General features: G+C 45.6%; 1 protein-coding gene across 2 annotated transcripts in view; it reads right to left on the minus strand.

Moving 5' to 3' along the window:
• The window catches only part of LOC308664891 (uncharacterized protein), a 58,891-nt gene extending 45,837 nt beyond the window's left edge, over positions 1 to 13,054 (minus strand). Inside the window, exons 1-2 of one of the 2 annotated variants that reach the window (XM_081322433.1) lie at positions 12,965 to 13,054; positions 12,469 to 12,808 (exon numbers count right to left, since the gene is read on the minus strand). In XM_081322433.1, the coding sequence (XP_081178559.1) occupies positions 12,469 to 12,808; positions 12,965 to 13,043 (419 nt within the window). In that variant the 5' untranslated portion in view covers positions 13,044 to 13,054. Of the gene's footprint in view, positions 1 to 11,089; positions 11,407 to 12,468; positions 12,809 to 12,964 lie in introns of those variants that run through there. The other variant, XR_014025777.1, reaches the window with a different exon arrangement.
• Between the last annotated feature and the right edge of the window lie 294 nt (positions 13,055 to 13,348).

A 13,348-nucleotide genomic window follows, 5' to 3' on the forward strand; every position in this document is an offset into this window, starting at 1 on the left:
TGATTTTTGGGTACTCGGTCTCTGAACGGTTCGCCATCACTGGGGTAGAGGGTGACCATCAGAACTTGGGATCCCAATCACCCCCTTTTTCAAGTGGGTTATAAGTTCAAACAGTTGCTAAGATTCTTGGTGTCACCACAAAAAACGTTTGTTGCTGCCTTTTCCAGGTTTGATTTTGATGTTCGTCTTCCTAGTGCATTGGTTTCCTGCATAATATGCAAATTTTATGTACTCTCATGGAAAATACCCTGGCTCTTATCGTGCAGGGCTGCTCTTGTGGTCTAACAGTTTATTTGATCAAAATGCTCACCCCACAACCAGTGTAAAAATGGCAGTTCTGGGCATCTGAAAGGCATAAATGGAACAAAGGCTGCTCTAAATATGAGAACACTAGAACAAAACCCATGGATTGGTATGATATCAGGTAAAAGATGGATATGAATCAAAAAGAGTAAAGGGCAGATTTCATCCTGATACTCAGTTTTGCACCTGCTACTGTTCCTCTCTCTTTCACTGTGTACACCCCAGCACAGAGATAGAAGCCCTTGTCATTTGCTTGAAGACTTGACAAATTCAAATACATTTTCCACCTATTTGAATTCTCTGAGATCCTTCCATTCAGCCGATCCTTCAAATCACTTGGAATATCTTCGAGTGTTGTACTGTGACTGTAGAGAGTCCCAAGGACTTCCAGCTCTGTCTTCCCAGGCAGTTGGCGATACCAATAGAAATGATAGCCACTGTCAACAGAGCAATAGAAGTTAACATTTGCCCCGGCTGAGCTATTGACAAAGCTTGGAGTCTGGATCACGTTCTGGGCAGAGCCACTGCTCACAAAGGCTGAAGGAGGAGAAAGAAAAAGGCAATTTTCAGCTGGGGATTCTAAAGAGGAGCCCAGGAAACTGTGAAGGAATTAGGTCAAGGGCAGACAGTGAAATCTGGAGGGAAATGGGGCTCTGATGAAGGAAGGGGCCCAGGCCCCTTTCAGGGCACTTACTGCACCAGAAGGCCAGGAGGGCAAGGGAGAAGTGGAGTCCAGGGAGCCCAGAGCAGGAGTGAAGAGGTGCTGCGGCCATCTCAGCCTGGGGCTGCTACTGCAGCAGCTGGGAAGAGATCAGAAGCTGCTGGGTTTCCGGTCACGTGCTGGCAATGTGGCTGCAAGGGCGGAATAGCCTGGGCCCTGGTGGAGGGAACCGGATGCCCAGACACCCTTTAAACCTTTGCTCCTGAGCTCATGAAGGAAAAAGAGCAGTGCCTGAGCAGAAATGGGGGGCCCTATTTGCCTTCTGTGTGTGCGTGTGTGTGTGTGGAGGGTTTCCGCTGCTGAGAAATAGAAGCTGCTGGAGAGGGGCTGGTTTGCTGCACCTGCTGGCTTGGCTATAAATACTTTTAAGGGCAAAGTCATTCACACTTTCAGTTGTTCCTTCAAAAGTGATGGCTCTATATACCCAACCAAAGGCCGTTGGCTGATTTCAATTGGCATTGAACGCAACTCTAAATGCCCTTATCCTGAAGCATCTTTGCCTATCGGTAACTATGTTTCTAGTTCTTAAGGCTAGATAAGGTTGGAGATGTACAAGTGATGTCTGTGAAATCTCAGAAGAGTTTGGAGGGTCAGAGAGATTTCAGCCCATATAGGATAGTCCTAACGTTGTTCCTTTCCAGGATTACCAAAAGCCATTCTTCGGGTGTGTGAAGAGCAGCAGCATCAGAAAGGTGGATATGATTGAGAGATTGAAGCTGCTGCCCTTTTTGATACGTGCAAAATATGCACATTAAAAGAGGGAAGGATTTCAATTGCTGGGCTGCATCCACCATTTTGACACTGCTCACTCCCATCTGTGGACACCCTTGTGTATCTGTGCTTATTTTCAGCAATTATAGTATAGAACCTTTGGTAACTATGTTTTGTCAGAAGTGAAAAGTCCTAAACTTCTAGATACAAATCACTAACATTCATCAAAGCCATTGTTCCAGGGATCCAGGCCCTTGAATCTGACATCCCGTGGCTCTTTGTTTTCTTTAGCAACAGCAGCAGTTATGGGCTTGGTTTTGAATTCACGTTTGCTACCCTGCTGCTCTGTGCAAGCAGCAGAGCTAAATTTTCAGAGTTCCCTGAAAATCAGTCTTAATCCCCAATCACAATTTGGAGGATATCAACTGAAGTAAAAGTGTATCCTTAAATTGACCGTAGAAGAGAAATTCCTCCATAAACTTCTTTAATAATGGGGATCGGACACACTCTTTCTTTGAAATGCAAACTGTTCATTGCAGTACCAGAGGTGGCAAGGCTAATCCCAAAAGGAATGGGGTTGCAACCCTATGGTTTAGAGCCATGCAAATTGCACATATTATTAATACCACAGGTAATTGATTGAATAGGTATGTTTATAAGATACGGATACTGGGATGATAAAGGTGGCATTACAAAGACAACGGGCATTGCATTAAACAAGGGCTCTGTCCTTTGAGTTAGTGTTACTACTAAGGTAACTTTCTCTAAGTATTTTCTCCCAGTGACCTTCTGAGTTCTTTTCTCGGTCTCTTAGTGCTCTTAACTCACATTCTTTGTGTCTAAATGTTTTATGGTTTACCACCAGCATGGATCTGGGAGGAGGGTAATTTACTTGCTTTACCCAACATCATTTTCTTTCTGCTAACTACAGCTATCTACAGCACTAAACTGTAGAATCCAAGGCAGCTGAAGCGTCATCTCTGCTAGGACATCATCTTGATACTGTGGTTTGAGGGGAGAAGGGGAGGGATGAACAGGCTGGGTGCCATTTTTCCACATTCCCCGTTCTTCTCCATTGCCTAGCTTACAGTAGATTTCTTTAAAAGGAAACATGACAGTATATTCATTTGCATACTTATATGTGTAACGCCTACTGTATACATAAACACACATGTATTTATTAAACAAATTATTATAGCCACCCAACTCACATTTAGGTGACCTGAGGAGTTGACAACATTGAAATAATCCACTGTATAATAAAAACCCACCGCACCATCCTTTGGCAGAAGCAACACAAATCAGCCACTTGATTGGCTCCATCTTCCTCTTGGTCTCCAGATCCAACGACAAACCATATTTTAGGGGAAAGCAACAGGGTGGGTGCCGTATAGCATTTTAAAATGTAGAAACTGGATTGCTTTCCTTTTTTAAAAAATTAAATAAAGGCACAGACATAAATACTAAATAAAACCGATGTATTCCTCTGTCTTTTTTAACACAAAAATTGTTGTTGTTGTTAGTTGCGAAGTCGTGTCCGACCCATCGCGACCCTATGGACAATGTTCCTCCAGGCCTTCCTGTCCTCTACCATCTTCTGGAGTCCATTTAAGCTCACGCCTACTGCTTCAATGACTCCATCCAGCCACCTCATTCTCTGTCGTCCCCTTCTTCCATTGCCCTCAATCTTTCCCAGCATTAGGTTCTTCTCCAGTGAGTCCTTCCTTCTCATTAGGTGGCCAAAGTATTTGAGTTTTAGCTTCAGGATCTGGCCTTCTAAAGAGCAGTCAGGGTTGATCTCCTCTAGGACTGACCGGTTTGATCGCCTTGCAGTCCAAGGGACTCGCAGGAGTCTTCTCCAGCACCATAGTTCAAAGGCTTCAATTCTTTGGCGCTCAGCCTTTCTTATGGTCCAGCTTTCACTGCCATACATTGCAACTGGGAAGACCATAGCCTTGACTATACGCACTTTTGTTGACAGGGTGATGTCTCTGCTTTTTAGTGTGCTGTCTAGATTTGCCATGGCTTTCCTCCCAAGGAGCAAGCGTCTTTTAATTTCTTGGCTACAGTCCCCATCTGCAGTGATCTTGGAGCCCAGGAAAATAAAATCTGTCACTACCTCCATTTCTTCCCCATCTATTTGCCAGGAATTGAGAGGGCCAGATGCCATGATCTTGGTTTTCTTAATGTTTAGTTTCAACCCAACTTTTGCACTCTCCTTCTTCACCTGCAACAAGAGGCTCTTTAGTTCCTCTTCACTTTCTGCCATTAGAGTGGTATCATCTGCATATCTTAGGTTGTTGATATCTTAGGCCCGGGCACAGCACGGAGACGGCATTGGTCGCGCTGGTGAATGATCTCTGGAGGGCTCGGGACAGAGGGCACTCCTCTGTTCTAGTCCTATTAGACCTCTCGGCGGCTTTCGATACCATCGACCATGGTATCTTGCTGCGGCGTCTCAGGGGACTGGGAGTGGGAGGCACAGTTTTACAGTGGTTCTCCTCCTATCTCTTGGGACGTTCGCAGTCGGTGTTGGCAGGGGGGCAGAGGTCGACCGCGAGGTCTCTCATTTGTGGAGTTCCTCAGGGGTCGGTCCTCTCGCCTCTCCTGTTCAACATCTACATGAAGCCGCTGGGCGAGATCATTCGTGGTTTTGGAGTTGGGTATCATCAGTACGCTGATGATACCCAACTTTTCTTTTCGACCCCAAACCACCCCAGTGATGCCCTCAACGTGATGTCCCGTTGCCTGGAGGCGGTTCGGGTCTGGATGGGGAGGAACAGACTTCAACTCAACCCCGACAAGACTGAGTGGCTTTGCATACCTTCATCCCGGATTTATTCGGACATTCCACCTCTGGCTATGGGGGGTGAACTATTACCCCCCGTAGATAGGGCTCGCAACTTGGGAGTCCTCCTAGATTCACGGCTCACTTTAGAAGATCACATAGGAGCTGTGACTAGGGGGGCCTTCGCCCAGGTTCGCCTGGTGCGCCAGTTGCGGCCCTATCTTAGCCGGGATGATTTGTGCACGGTCACTCATGCGCTCGTGTCCTCTCGTCTGGACTACTGCAACGCTCTCTACATGGGGCTGCCCTTGAGGACCACCCGGAGGCTCCAACTGGTACAGAATGCAGCCGCGAGAGTGGTGTTGGGAGTTTCCCGATACTCCCACGTTACACCTCTGCTCCGTGAGCTGCATTGGTTGCCAGTTGTCTTCCGGGTGAGATTCAAGGTACTGGTAACGGTGTTTAAAGCCCTCCATGGCATGGGGCCGGAGTACCTCAGGGAACATCTGCTGCCGGCATCAAGCTCCCTGCGCCCTGTGCGTTCCCACAAAGAGGGCCTCCTCAGGGTGCCACCGATCAGAGAATGTCGATTGGTGGCCCCCAGGGGGAGATCCTTCTCTGTGGGCGCTCCGGAGCTGTGGAATCAGCTACCGGTAGAGCTCCGGATGGCGCCCGATCTTCGCTCCTTTCGTCGCGATCTCAAGACATTTTTGTTTGTACAAGCTGGCCTAGCCTGATGGGGATCGATGGGGTTGTTTTATCCTTGGTCTTTTAAGCTTATCTTGGGGTTTTTTAGAATTGTACTTCTATTGTTTTTAACTAGGGCAATTGTTTAATTTCTTTTTAATGTTTGTATTTGCTATTTTATTCTGCCCTGTAAACCGCCCTGAGTCCTCAGGGAGAAGGGCGGTATATAAATGTTATTAAATTAAATTAAATTAAATTAAATTAAAATTGATGTTTCTTCCGGCAATCTTAATTCCAACTTTTGATTCATCTAGCCCTGCCTTTCTCATGAACACAAAAATTAAAATAACCCAAAGGCATAGCTAACGTAGATGTCCTTCCACAGGATCATCATCTTGACATAATGAGACAACTCAGTAGCATCAATGGCACTGAGAGTAATAGCAATAGCACTTAGACCTATAGACCACTTTATAGTGCTTTACAGCCCTCTGTGAGCTGTTTATAGAGTCCACGTGTTGCCCCCAACATTCTGGGTCCTCATTTTACTGACCTTGGAAGGATGAAAGGCTGAGTCAACCTTAAACTGGTAAGAATTGAACTGCCGAACTGCTGGCGGCTGGCAGAATTAGCCTGCAATACTGCATTCTAACCACTGCGCCACCATGGTAGGGTGATGCCAACTGTTGCAGCTGTGGTCAAATTGGAAAGAAGATGAATGAAGCTAAAAGATCATTCACAATGGGAGGGAGAGTGGCAGAGATTTTCAGCTATGAGGGAAGCCAATGCACTTGGATAAGGAACTCCAAAATCAAGCCTGGAAAAGATAGCTGCAAACCTTTTTTGTATTGTCACCAAGAAAAGTGTGTAAACATGGGTGAAAAATAAGATAAATTGGGATGAAAGATAATGGGACCACGCCCTTTTCCCCAAGTTCTTTTTGGGGAATATAAATTATTTTCACTGCACATTCATTTATATATAGATTGGGAGCATTCCTATTTACTATGGCAGAACATTAGCTTTCACAAAAGGGGTTATGGGTGATGTAGTCCCATCAAAGCCACAAAGAAATGTGCTCACGAATGCTGTAAGCATTGAAAGACATTCCGATTTCTCAGGTGGAAGGTGATGCACTTCTGACAAAACACTGGTACTAAAAAGTTCTATACTTTGAAATCTGAACCAACAAGGGTGTCTGCAGATGGGAGTCAGCAGTGTCAAAATGGTGGATGCAACCCGGCGATTGAAGTCCTGCCCCCTTTTAATCTGCACATTTTGCTGGTATCAAAAAGAGCAGCAGCTTCAATCTCTCAATGATACCTACCTTTCTGATGATGCTGCCCTTCACACACCCGAAGAATGGTTTTTGGGAATCCTGGAGAGGAACAAACGTTAGGACTATCCTATATAGGCTGAAATCTCTCTGACCTTCCAAACTCTTCTGAGATTTCACTGACATCACTTGTACATCTCCAACCTTATTTTTGCAACCATAAGATCTAGAAACATAGTTATTGACACCTATGAAGAAAATGCCTAAAATAAGGGCGTTTGGAACTACCTTCAAAGCCAAATAAAATCATAGAGTGGCTTTGGGCTGGGTATATAGAGCCATCACGTTGGAAGGAACAACTGAAAGTATGAATGACTTTGCTCTTAAAACTACAGCCCAGCTAGCAGATATAGCAAACCAGCAGCTTCTTTTACCAAGCAGCAGAAACCCAAGAGAGAGAGAGAGAGAGAGAGAGAGAGAGAGAGAGAGAGAGAGAGGGCAAAGGCGCCTCCCCCCCCCCGTTTCTGCCCAGCCTCTGCTCTTCTTTCCCCCGAGCAAAGGCCTCGGGGGTGGGGGGCTGTTTGGGCATCTGGTTCCCACCAGCAGGGCCCAGGCTATTCCACCCTTGCAGCCACATTGCCAGCACGTGACCGGAAACCCAGCAGCTTCTGATCTCTTCCCAGCTGCTGCAGTAGCAGCCCCAGGCTGAGATGGCCGCAGCACCTCTTCACTCCTGCTCTGGGCTCCCCGGACTCCGCTTCTCCCTTGCCCTCCTGGCTTTCTGGTGCAGTAAGTGCCCTGAAAGGGGCCTGGGCTCCTTCCTTCATCAGAGCCCCATTTCCCTCCAGATTTCATTGTCTTCCCTTGACCTAATTCCTTCACAGTTTCCTGGGTTCCTCTTTAGAATCCCCAGCTGAAAATTGCCTTTTTCTTTCTCCTCCTTCAGCCTTTGTGAGCAGTGGCTCTGCCCTGACAGTAATCCAGACTCCAAGCTTTGTCAATGGCTCAACCAGTGACCCTACTGGTATTTCCTTCAGGTGCTCTGTGGATGATACAACCTACAGGATTTATTTGTATCGCCAACTGCCTTGGAAGACAGAACTGAAAGAGCTCGGGTACCTCCCCACTGGTAGTACAACCCTTGAGGATATTCCAGATGAATTGAAGGATCGACTGAAAGGAGAAGGGTCACAGAATAGAAATCCACCTAAGAGGGAACTTCGTTTAGAACTGTCAAATCCTCAGGCGAGTGACGCCGGCTTCTATCTCTGTGCTGCAGTTACACGGTGAAAGGGAGAGGAATAGTGGCAGGTGCAAAACTGAGTATCAGGAACAAATCTGCCTCTTAGTCTTTTCTATTCATGTCCATTTTTTTATCTGACATCGGTAGGTAACCCTGACCTACATCCTAATGGTCTCATATTTAAAACAGACCTTGATTAATTTATGCCTTTCCGATTCCCAGAAATGGCATTTTTACAGGGGCTTTGAGGTGAGCCATTTGGTCTAATAAATTAAAAAAACCAGAAGAAAAAGCCCTGCACGATGAGGGCCAGGCTGTTGTAGGCCAGCATTTCACTTCTTTGGGCAGCCAGACTTTTCACTGTACATTCATTTATATATAGGTTGGGAGCGTTCCTATTTACTATGGCAGAACATTACCTTTCACAAGGGGTATATCTGTGCTTATTTTCAGCAATTATTTCAGATTTCAAAGTATAGAACCTTTTGGTAACCGTGTTTTGTCAGAAGTGCATCGCTTTCCACCTGTGAAATCTACATGTCTTTCAATGCTTATAGTATTCGTGAGCACATTTCTTTGTGGCTTTGATGGGACTACATCACCCATAACCCCTTGTGAAAGCTAATGTTCTGCCATAGTAAATAGGAATGCTCCGAACCTATATATAAATGAATGTACAGTGAAAATAATTTATTTTATTTTTATTTTTATTACATTTATATCCCGCCCTTCTCTGAAGACTCAGGGCGGCTTACAAGCTTAGCAGTAGCCTTCATTCTATGTATATGCCTGCTTGTTAGGGCTTTCACACACACCCCAAGCGGCATTATTACAAAGTCAGCTTATTGCCCCCAACAATCTGGGTCCTCAATTTATATTCCCCAGAATGAACTTGGGGAAAAGGGCGTGGTCCCATTATCTTTCATCCCAATTTATCTTATTTTTACCCTTGTTTATACACTTTTCTTGGTAACAATTCAAAAAAGGTTGCCTTTTTCTGGTTCTAGTCCAACATCTCAACCATTTTACCAGACTCTATTATCCTTTGTTAAGCAATGTTACCTCTAGGTTAGGGGCACCAAGTCTTCAAGTTCCATTTATAGGAAATGAACTATATCTTTTCTTTGCCAGCAGCATGAAGAGCTCTGGCTGGCCACTATGAGAACTGAAATGCTGGCCTACAACAGTCTGGCCCTCATTGTGCAAGTCTTGCAATATATTAGATCAAAAGGGTTATCCCACAACCCGTGTAAAGAATGCAGTTCTGGGCATTTGAAAGGCACAAATTGACCAAAGACTGTTTTAAATATGAGACCACTAGGATGTAGCAAAGGGTTACCTATGGATGTTAGGTAAAAGCTGGATATGAATAGAAAAGAGTAAAGAGCAGATTTGCTCCTGATACTCAGTTTTGCACCTGCCACTATTTCTTTCTTTTTCACCGTGTACACCACAGCACAGAGATAGAAGCCGGTGTCACTCGCCTGAAGATTTAACAGTTCTAAACGCATTTCCCACTTGGGCGGGTTCGTATTCTTTGACCGTTCTGCTTTCAGTCGATCCTTCAATTTCTCTGGAAATTCTTCAACATTTTTACTGTAAGTGTAGAGAGACCCAACTACTTCAAGCTCTATGTTCCCAGGCAGTTGTTTATACCAAAAGAAATTATAGTCTGTGCCATCAACAGAGCAGTGGAAGGTAATATTTTCCCCAGTTGAGCCATTGACAAAACTTGGAGTCTGGATCACTTTCACGGCAGAACCACTACCTACAATTGCTGAAGAAGGGGAAAGAAAGAAAAAATCAGAGGAGGATGCTAGAGATGAGCCCAAGAGACTCTGAAAGAATTAGGTCAAGGGAGGACAGTGAATTCTGAAGGAAAATGGGGCTCTGATGAAGGAAGGGGCCCAGGCCCCTTTCAGGGCACTTACTGCACCAGAAGGCCAGGAGGGCAAGGGAGAAGTGGAGTCCGGGGAGCCCAGAGCAGGAGTGAAGAGGTGCTGTGGCCATCTCAGCCTGGGGCTGCTAGTGCAGCAGCTGGGAAGAGATCAGAAGCTGCTGGGTTTCCGGTCACGTGCTGGCAATGTGGCTGCAAGGGCGGAATAGCCTGGGCCCTGGTGGAGGGAACCGGATGCCCAGACACCCTTTAAACCTTTGCTCCTGAGCTCATGAAGGAAAAAGAGCAGTGCCTGAGCAGAAATGGGGGGCCCTATTTGCCTTCTGTGTGTGCGTGTGTGTGTGTGGAGGGTTTCCGCTGCTGAGAAATAGAAGCTGCTGGAGAGGGGCTGGTTTGCTGCACCTGCTGGCTTGGCTATAAATACTTTTAAGGGCAAAGTCATTCACACTTTCAGTTGTTCCTTCAAAAGTGATGGCTCTATATACCCAACCAAAGGCCGTTGGCTGATTTCAATTGGCATTGAACGCAACTCTAAATGCCCTTATCCTGAAGCATCTTTGCCTATCAGTAACTATGTTTCTAGTTCTTAAGGCTAGATAAGGTTGGAGATGTACAAGTGCTGGCTGTGAAATATCAGAAGAGTTTGGAAGGTCAGAGAGATTTCAGCCTATATAGGATAGTCCTAATGTTTGTTCCTCTCCAGGATTCCCAAAAGCCATTCTTCGGGTGTGTGAAGAGCATCAGCATCAGAAAGGTGGATATGATTGAGAGATTGAAGCTGCTGCCCTTTTTGATACGTGCAAAATATGCACATTAAAAGGGGGAAGATTTTCAATTGCTGGGCTGCATCCACCATTTTGACACTGCTCACTCCCATCTGTGGACACCCTTGTGTATCTGTGCTTATTTTCAGCAATTATTTCAGATTTCAAAGTATAGAACCTTTGGTAACTACGTTTTGGCAGAAGTGCATCGCTTTCCACCTGTGAAATCTAAATGTCTTTCAATGCTTACAGTATTCGTGAGCACATTTCTTTGTGGCTTTGATGGGACTACATCACCCATAACCCCTTGTGAAAGCTAATGTTCTGCCATAGTAAATAGGAACGCTCCCAACCTATATATAAATGAATGTACAGTGAAAAGTCTGGCTGCCCAAAGAAGTGAAATGCTGGCCTACAACAGCCTGGCCCTCATCGTGCAGGGCTTTTTCTTCTGGTTTTTTTAATTTATTAGACCAAATGGCTCACCTCAAAGCCCCTGTAAAAATGCCATTTCTGGGAATCGGAAAGGCATAAATTAATCAAGGTCTGTTTTAAATATGAGACCATTAGGATGTAGGTCAGGGTTACCCACTGATGTCAGATAAAAAATGGACATGAATAGAAAGGACTAAGAGGCAGATTTGTTCCTGATACTCAGTTTTGCACCTGCCACTATTCCTCTCCCTTTCACCGTGTAACTGCAGCACAGAGATAGAAGCCGGTGTCATTCGCCTGAGGATTTGACAGTTCTAAACGAAGTTCCCTCTTAGGTGGATTTCTATTCTGTGACCCTTCTCCTTTCAGTCGATCCTTCAATTCATCTGGAATATCCTCAAAGGTTGTACTACCAGTGGGGAGGTACCCGAGCTCTTTCAGTTCTGTCTTCCCAGGCAGTTGGCGATACAAAAAAAGCATCTTTGCCTATCAGTAAGTATGTTTCTAGTTCTTAAGGCTAGATAAGGTTGGAGATGTACAAGTGATGGCTGTGAAATCTCAGAAGAGTTTGGAGGGTCAGAGAGATTTTGGCCCATATAGGATAGTCCTAATGTTTGTTCCTCTCCAGGACTCCCCAAAACCCAGATTCCTGTTGTGTGAAGGAGAGCACCATCCAAAAGGTAGAGATCATTGAGAGATTGAAGCTGCTGCCCTTTTTTATACGTGCAAAATATTAAAAGGGGGAAGGATTTCAGTTGCTGGGTTGCATCCACCATTTTGAGACTACTGACTCCCATCAGTGGACACCCTTGTGTATCTGTGCTTATTTTCAGCATTTTTTTTTCAGATTTCAAAGTATAGAACTTTTTGGTAAATATGTTTTGGCAGAAGTGCATCGCTTTCCACCTGTGAAATCTACATGTCTTTCAATGCTTACAGTATTTGTGAGGACATTTCTTTGTGGCTTTGATGGGACTACATCACCCATAACCCCTTTTGTGAAAGCTAATGTTCTGCCATAGTAAATAGGAATGCTCCCAACCTATATATAAATGAATGTGCAGTGAAAATAATTTATATTCCCCAAAAAGAACTTGGGGAAAAGGGCGTGGTCCCATTATCTTTCATCCCAATTTATCTTATTTTTACCCATGTTTATACACTTTTCTTGGTGACAATACAAAAAAGGTTGCCTTTTTCTAGTTCTAGTCCAACATCTCAACCATTTTACCAGACAGATTCTATTGTCCTTTGTAAAGCAATGTTACCTCCAGGTTAGGGGCACCAAGTCTCCAAGTTCCACTATATCCATCTTCTCTTTGCCTGGAGAAGTCTGGCTGGCCAAAGAAGTGAAATGCTGGCCTACAACAGCCTGGCCCTCATCGTGCAGGGCTTTTTCTTCTGGTTTTTTAAAATTTTATTAGACCAAATGGCTCACCTCACAGCCCCTGTAAAAATGCCATTTCTGGGAATCGGAAAGACATAAATTAATCAAGGTCTGTTTTAAATATGAGACCATCAGAATGTAGGTCAGGGTTACCCACTGATGTCAGATAAAAAATGGACATGAATAGAAAGGACTAAGAGGCAGATTTGTTCCTGATACTCAGTTTTGCACCTGCCACTATTCCTCTCCCTTTCACCGTGTAACTGCAGCACAGAGATAGAAGCCGGCATCACTCGCCTGAGGATTTGACAGTTCTAAACGAAGTTCCCTCTTAGGTGGATTTGTACTCTGTGACCCTTTTCCTTTCAGTCGATCCTTCAATTCATCTGGAATATCCTCAAAGGTTGTACTACCAGGGGGGAGGTACCCGAGCTCTTTCAGTTTTGTCTTCCCAGGCAGTTGGTGATACAAATAAATCCTGTAGCTTGTTTCATCCACAGAGCACCTGATGGAAATACCAGTAGGGTCACTGGTTGAGCCATTGACAAAACTTGGAGTCTGGATTACTGTCAGGGCAGAGCCACTGCCCACACATGCTGAAGAAGGAGAAAGAAAAAGGCAAAATCAGCCGAGGATGCTAGAGATGAGCCCAAGAGACTCTGAAAGAATTAGGTCAAGGGAGGACAGTGAATTCTGAAGGGAAATGGGGCTCTGATGAAGGAAGGGGCCCAGGCCCCTTTCAGGGCACTTACTGCACCAGAAGGCCAGGAGGGCAAGGGAGAAGCGGAGTCCGGGGAGCCCAGAGCAGGAGTGAAGAGGCGCTGCGGCCATCTCAGCCTGGGGCTGCTAGTGCAGCAGCTGGGAAGAGATCAGAAGCTGTTGGGTTTCCGGTCACGTGCTGGCAATGTGGCTGCAAGGGCGGAATAGCCTGGGCCCTGCTGGTGGGAACCGGATGCCCAGACACCCACCCCCCTCCCCGGGGCCTTTGCTCCTGAGCTCAGGGAGGAAAGAAGATCAGAGGCTGGGCAGAAACGGGGGCCGCATTTGCCTTCTTGTGGGAGAGGGGTGTTCTGCTACTTAGAAATAGAAGCTGCTGGAGAGGGGCTGGTTTGCTGCACCTGCTGGCTTGGCTATAA

This window comes from Vipera berus, assembly GCF_964194415.1.
Source record: "Vipera berus genome assembly, chromosome: 1".
Lineage (NCBI taxonomy): Eukaryota > Metazoa > Chordata > Lepidosauria > Squamata > Viperidae > Vipera > Vipera berus.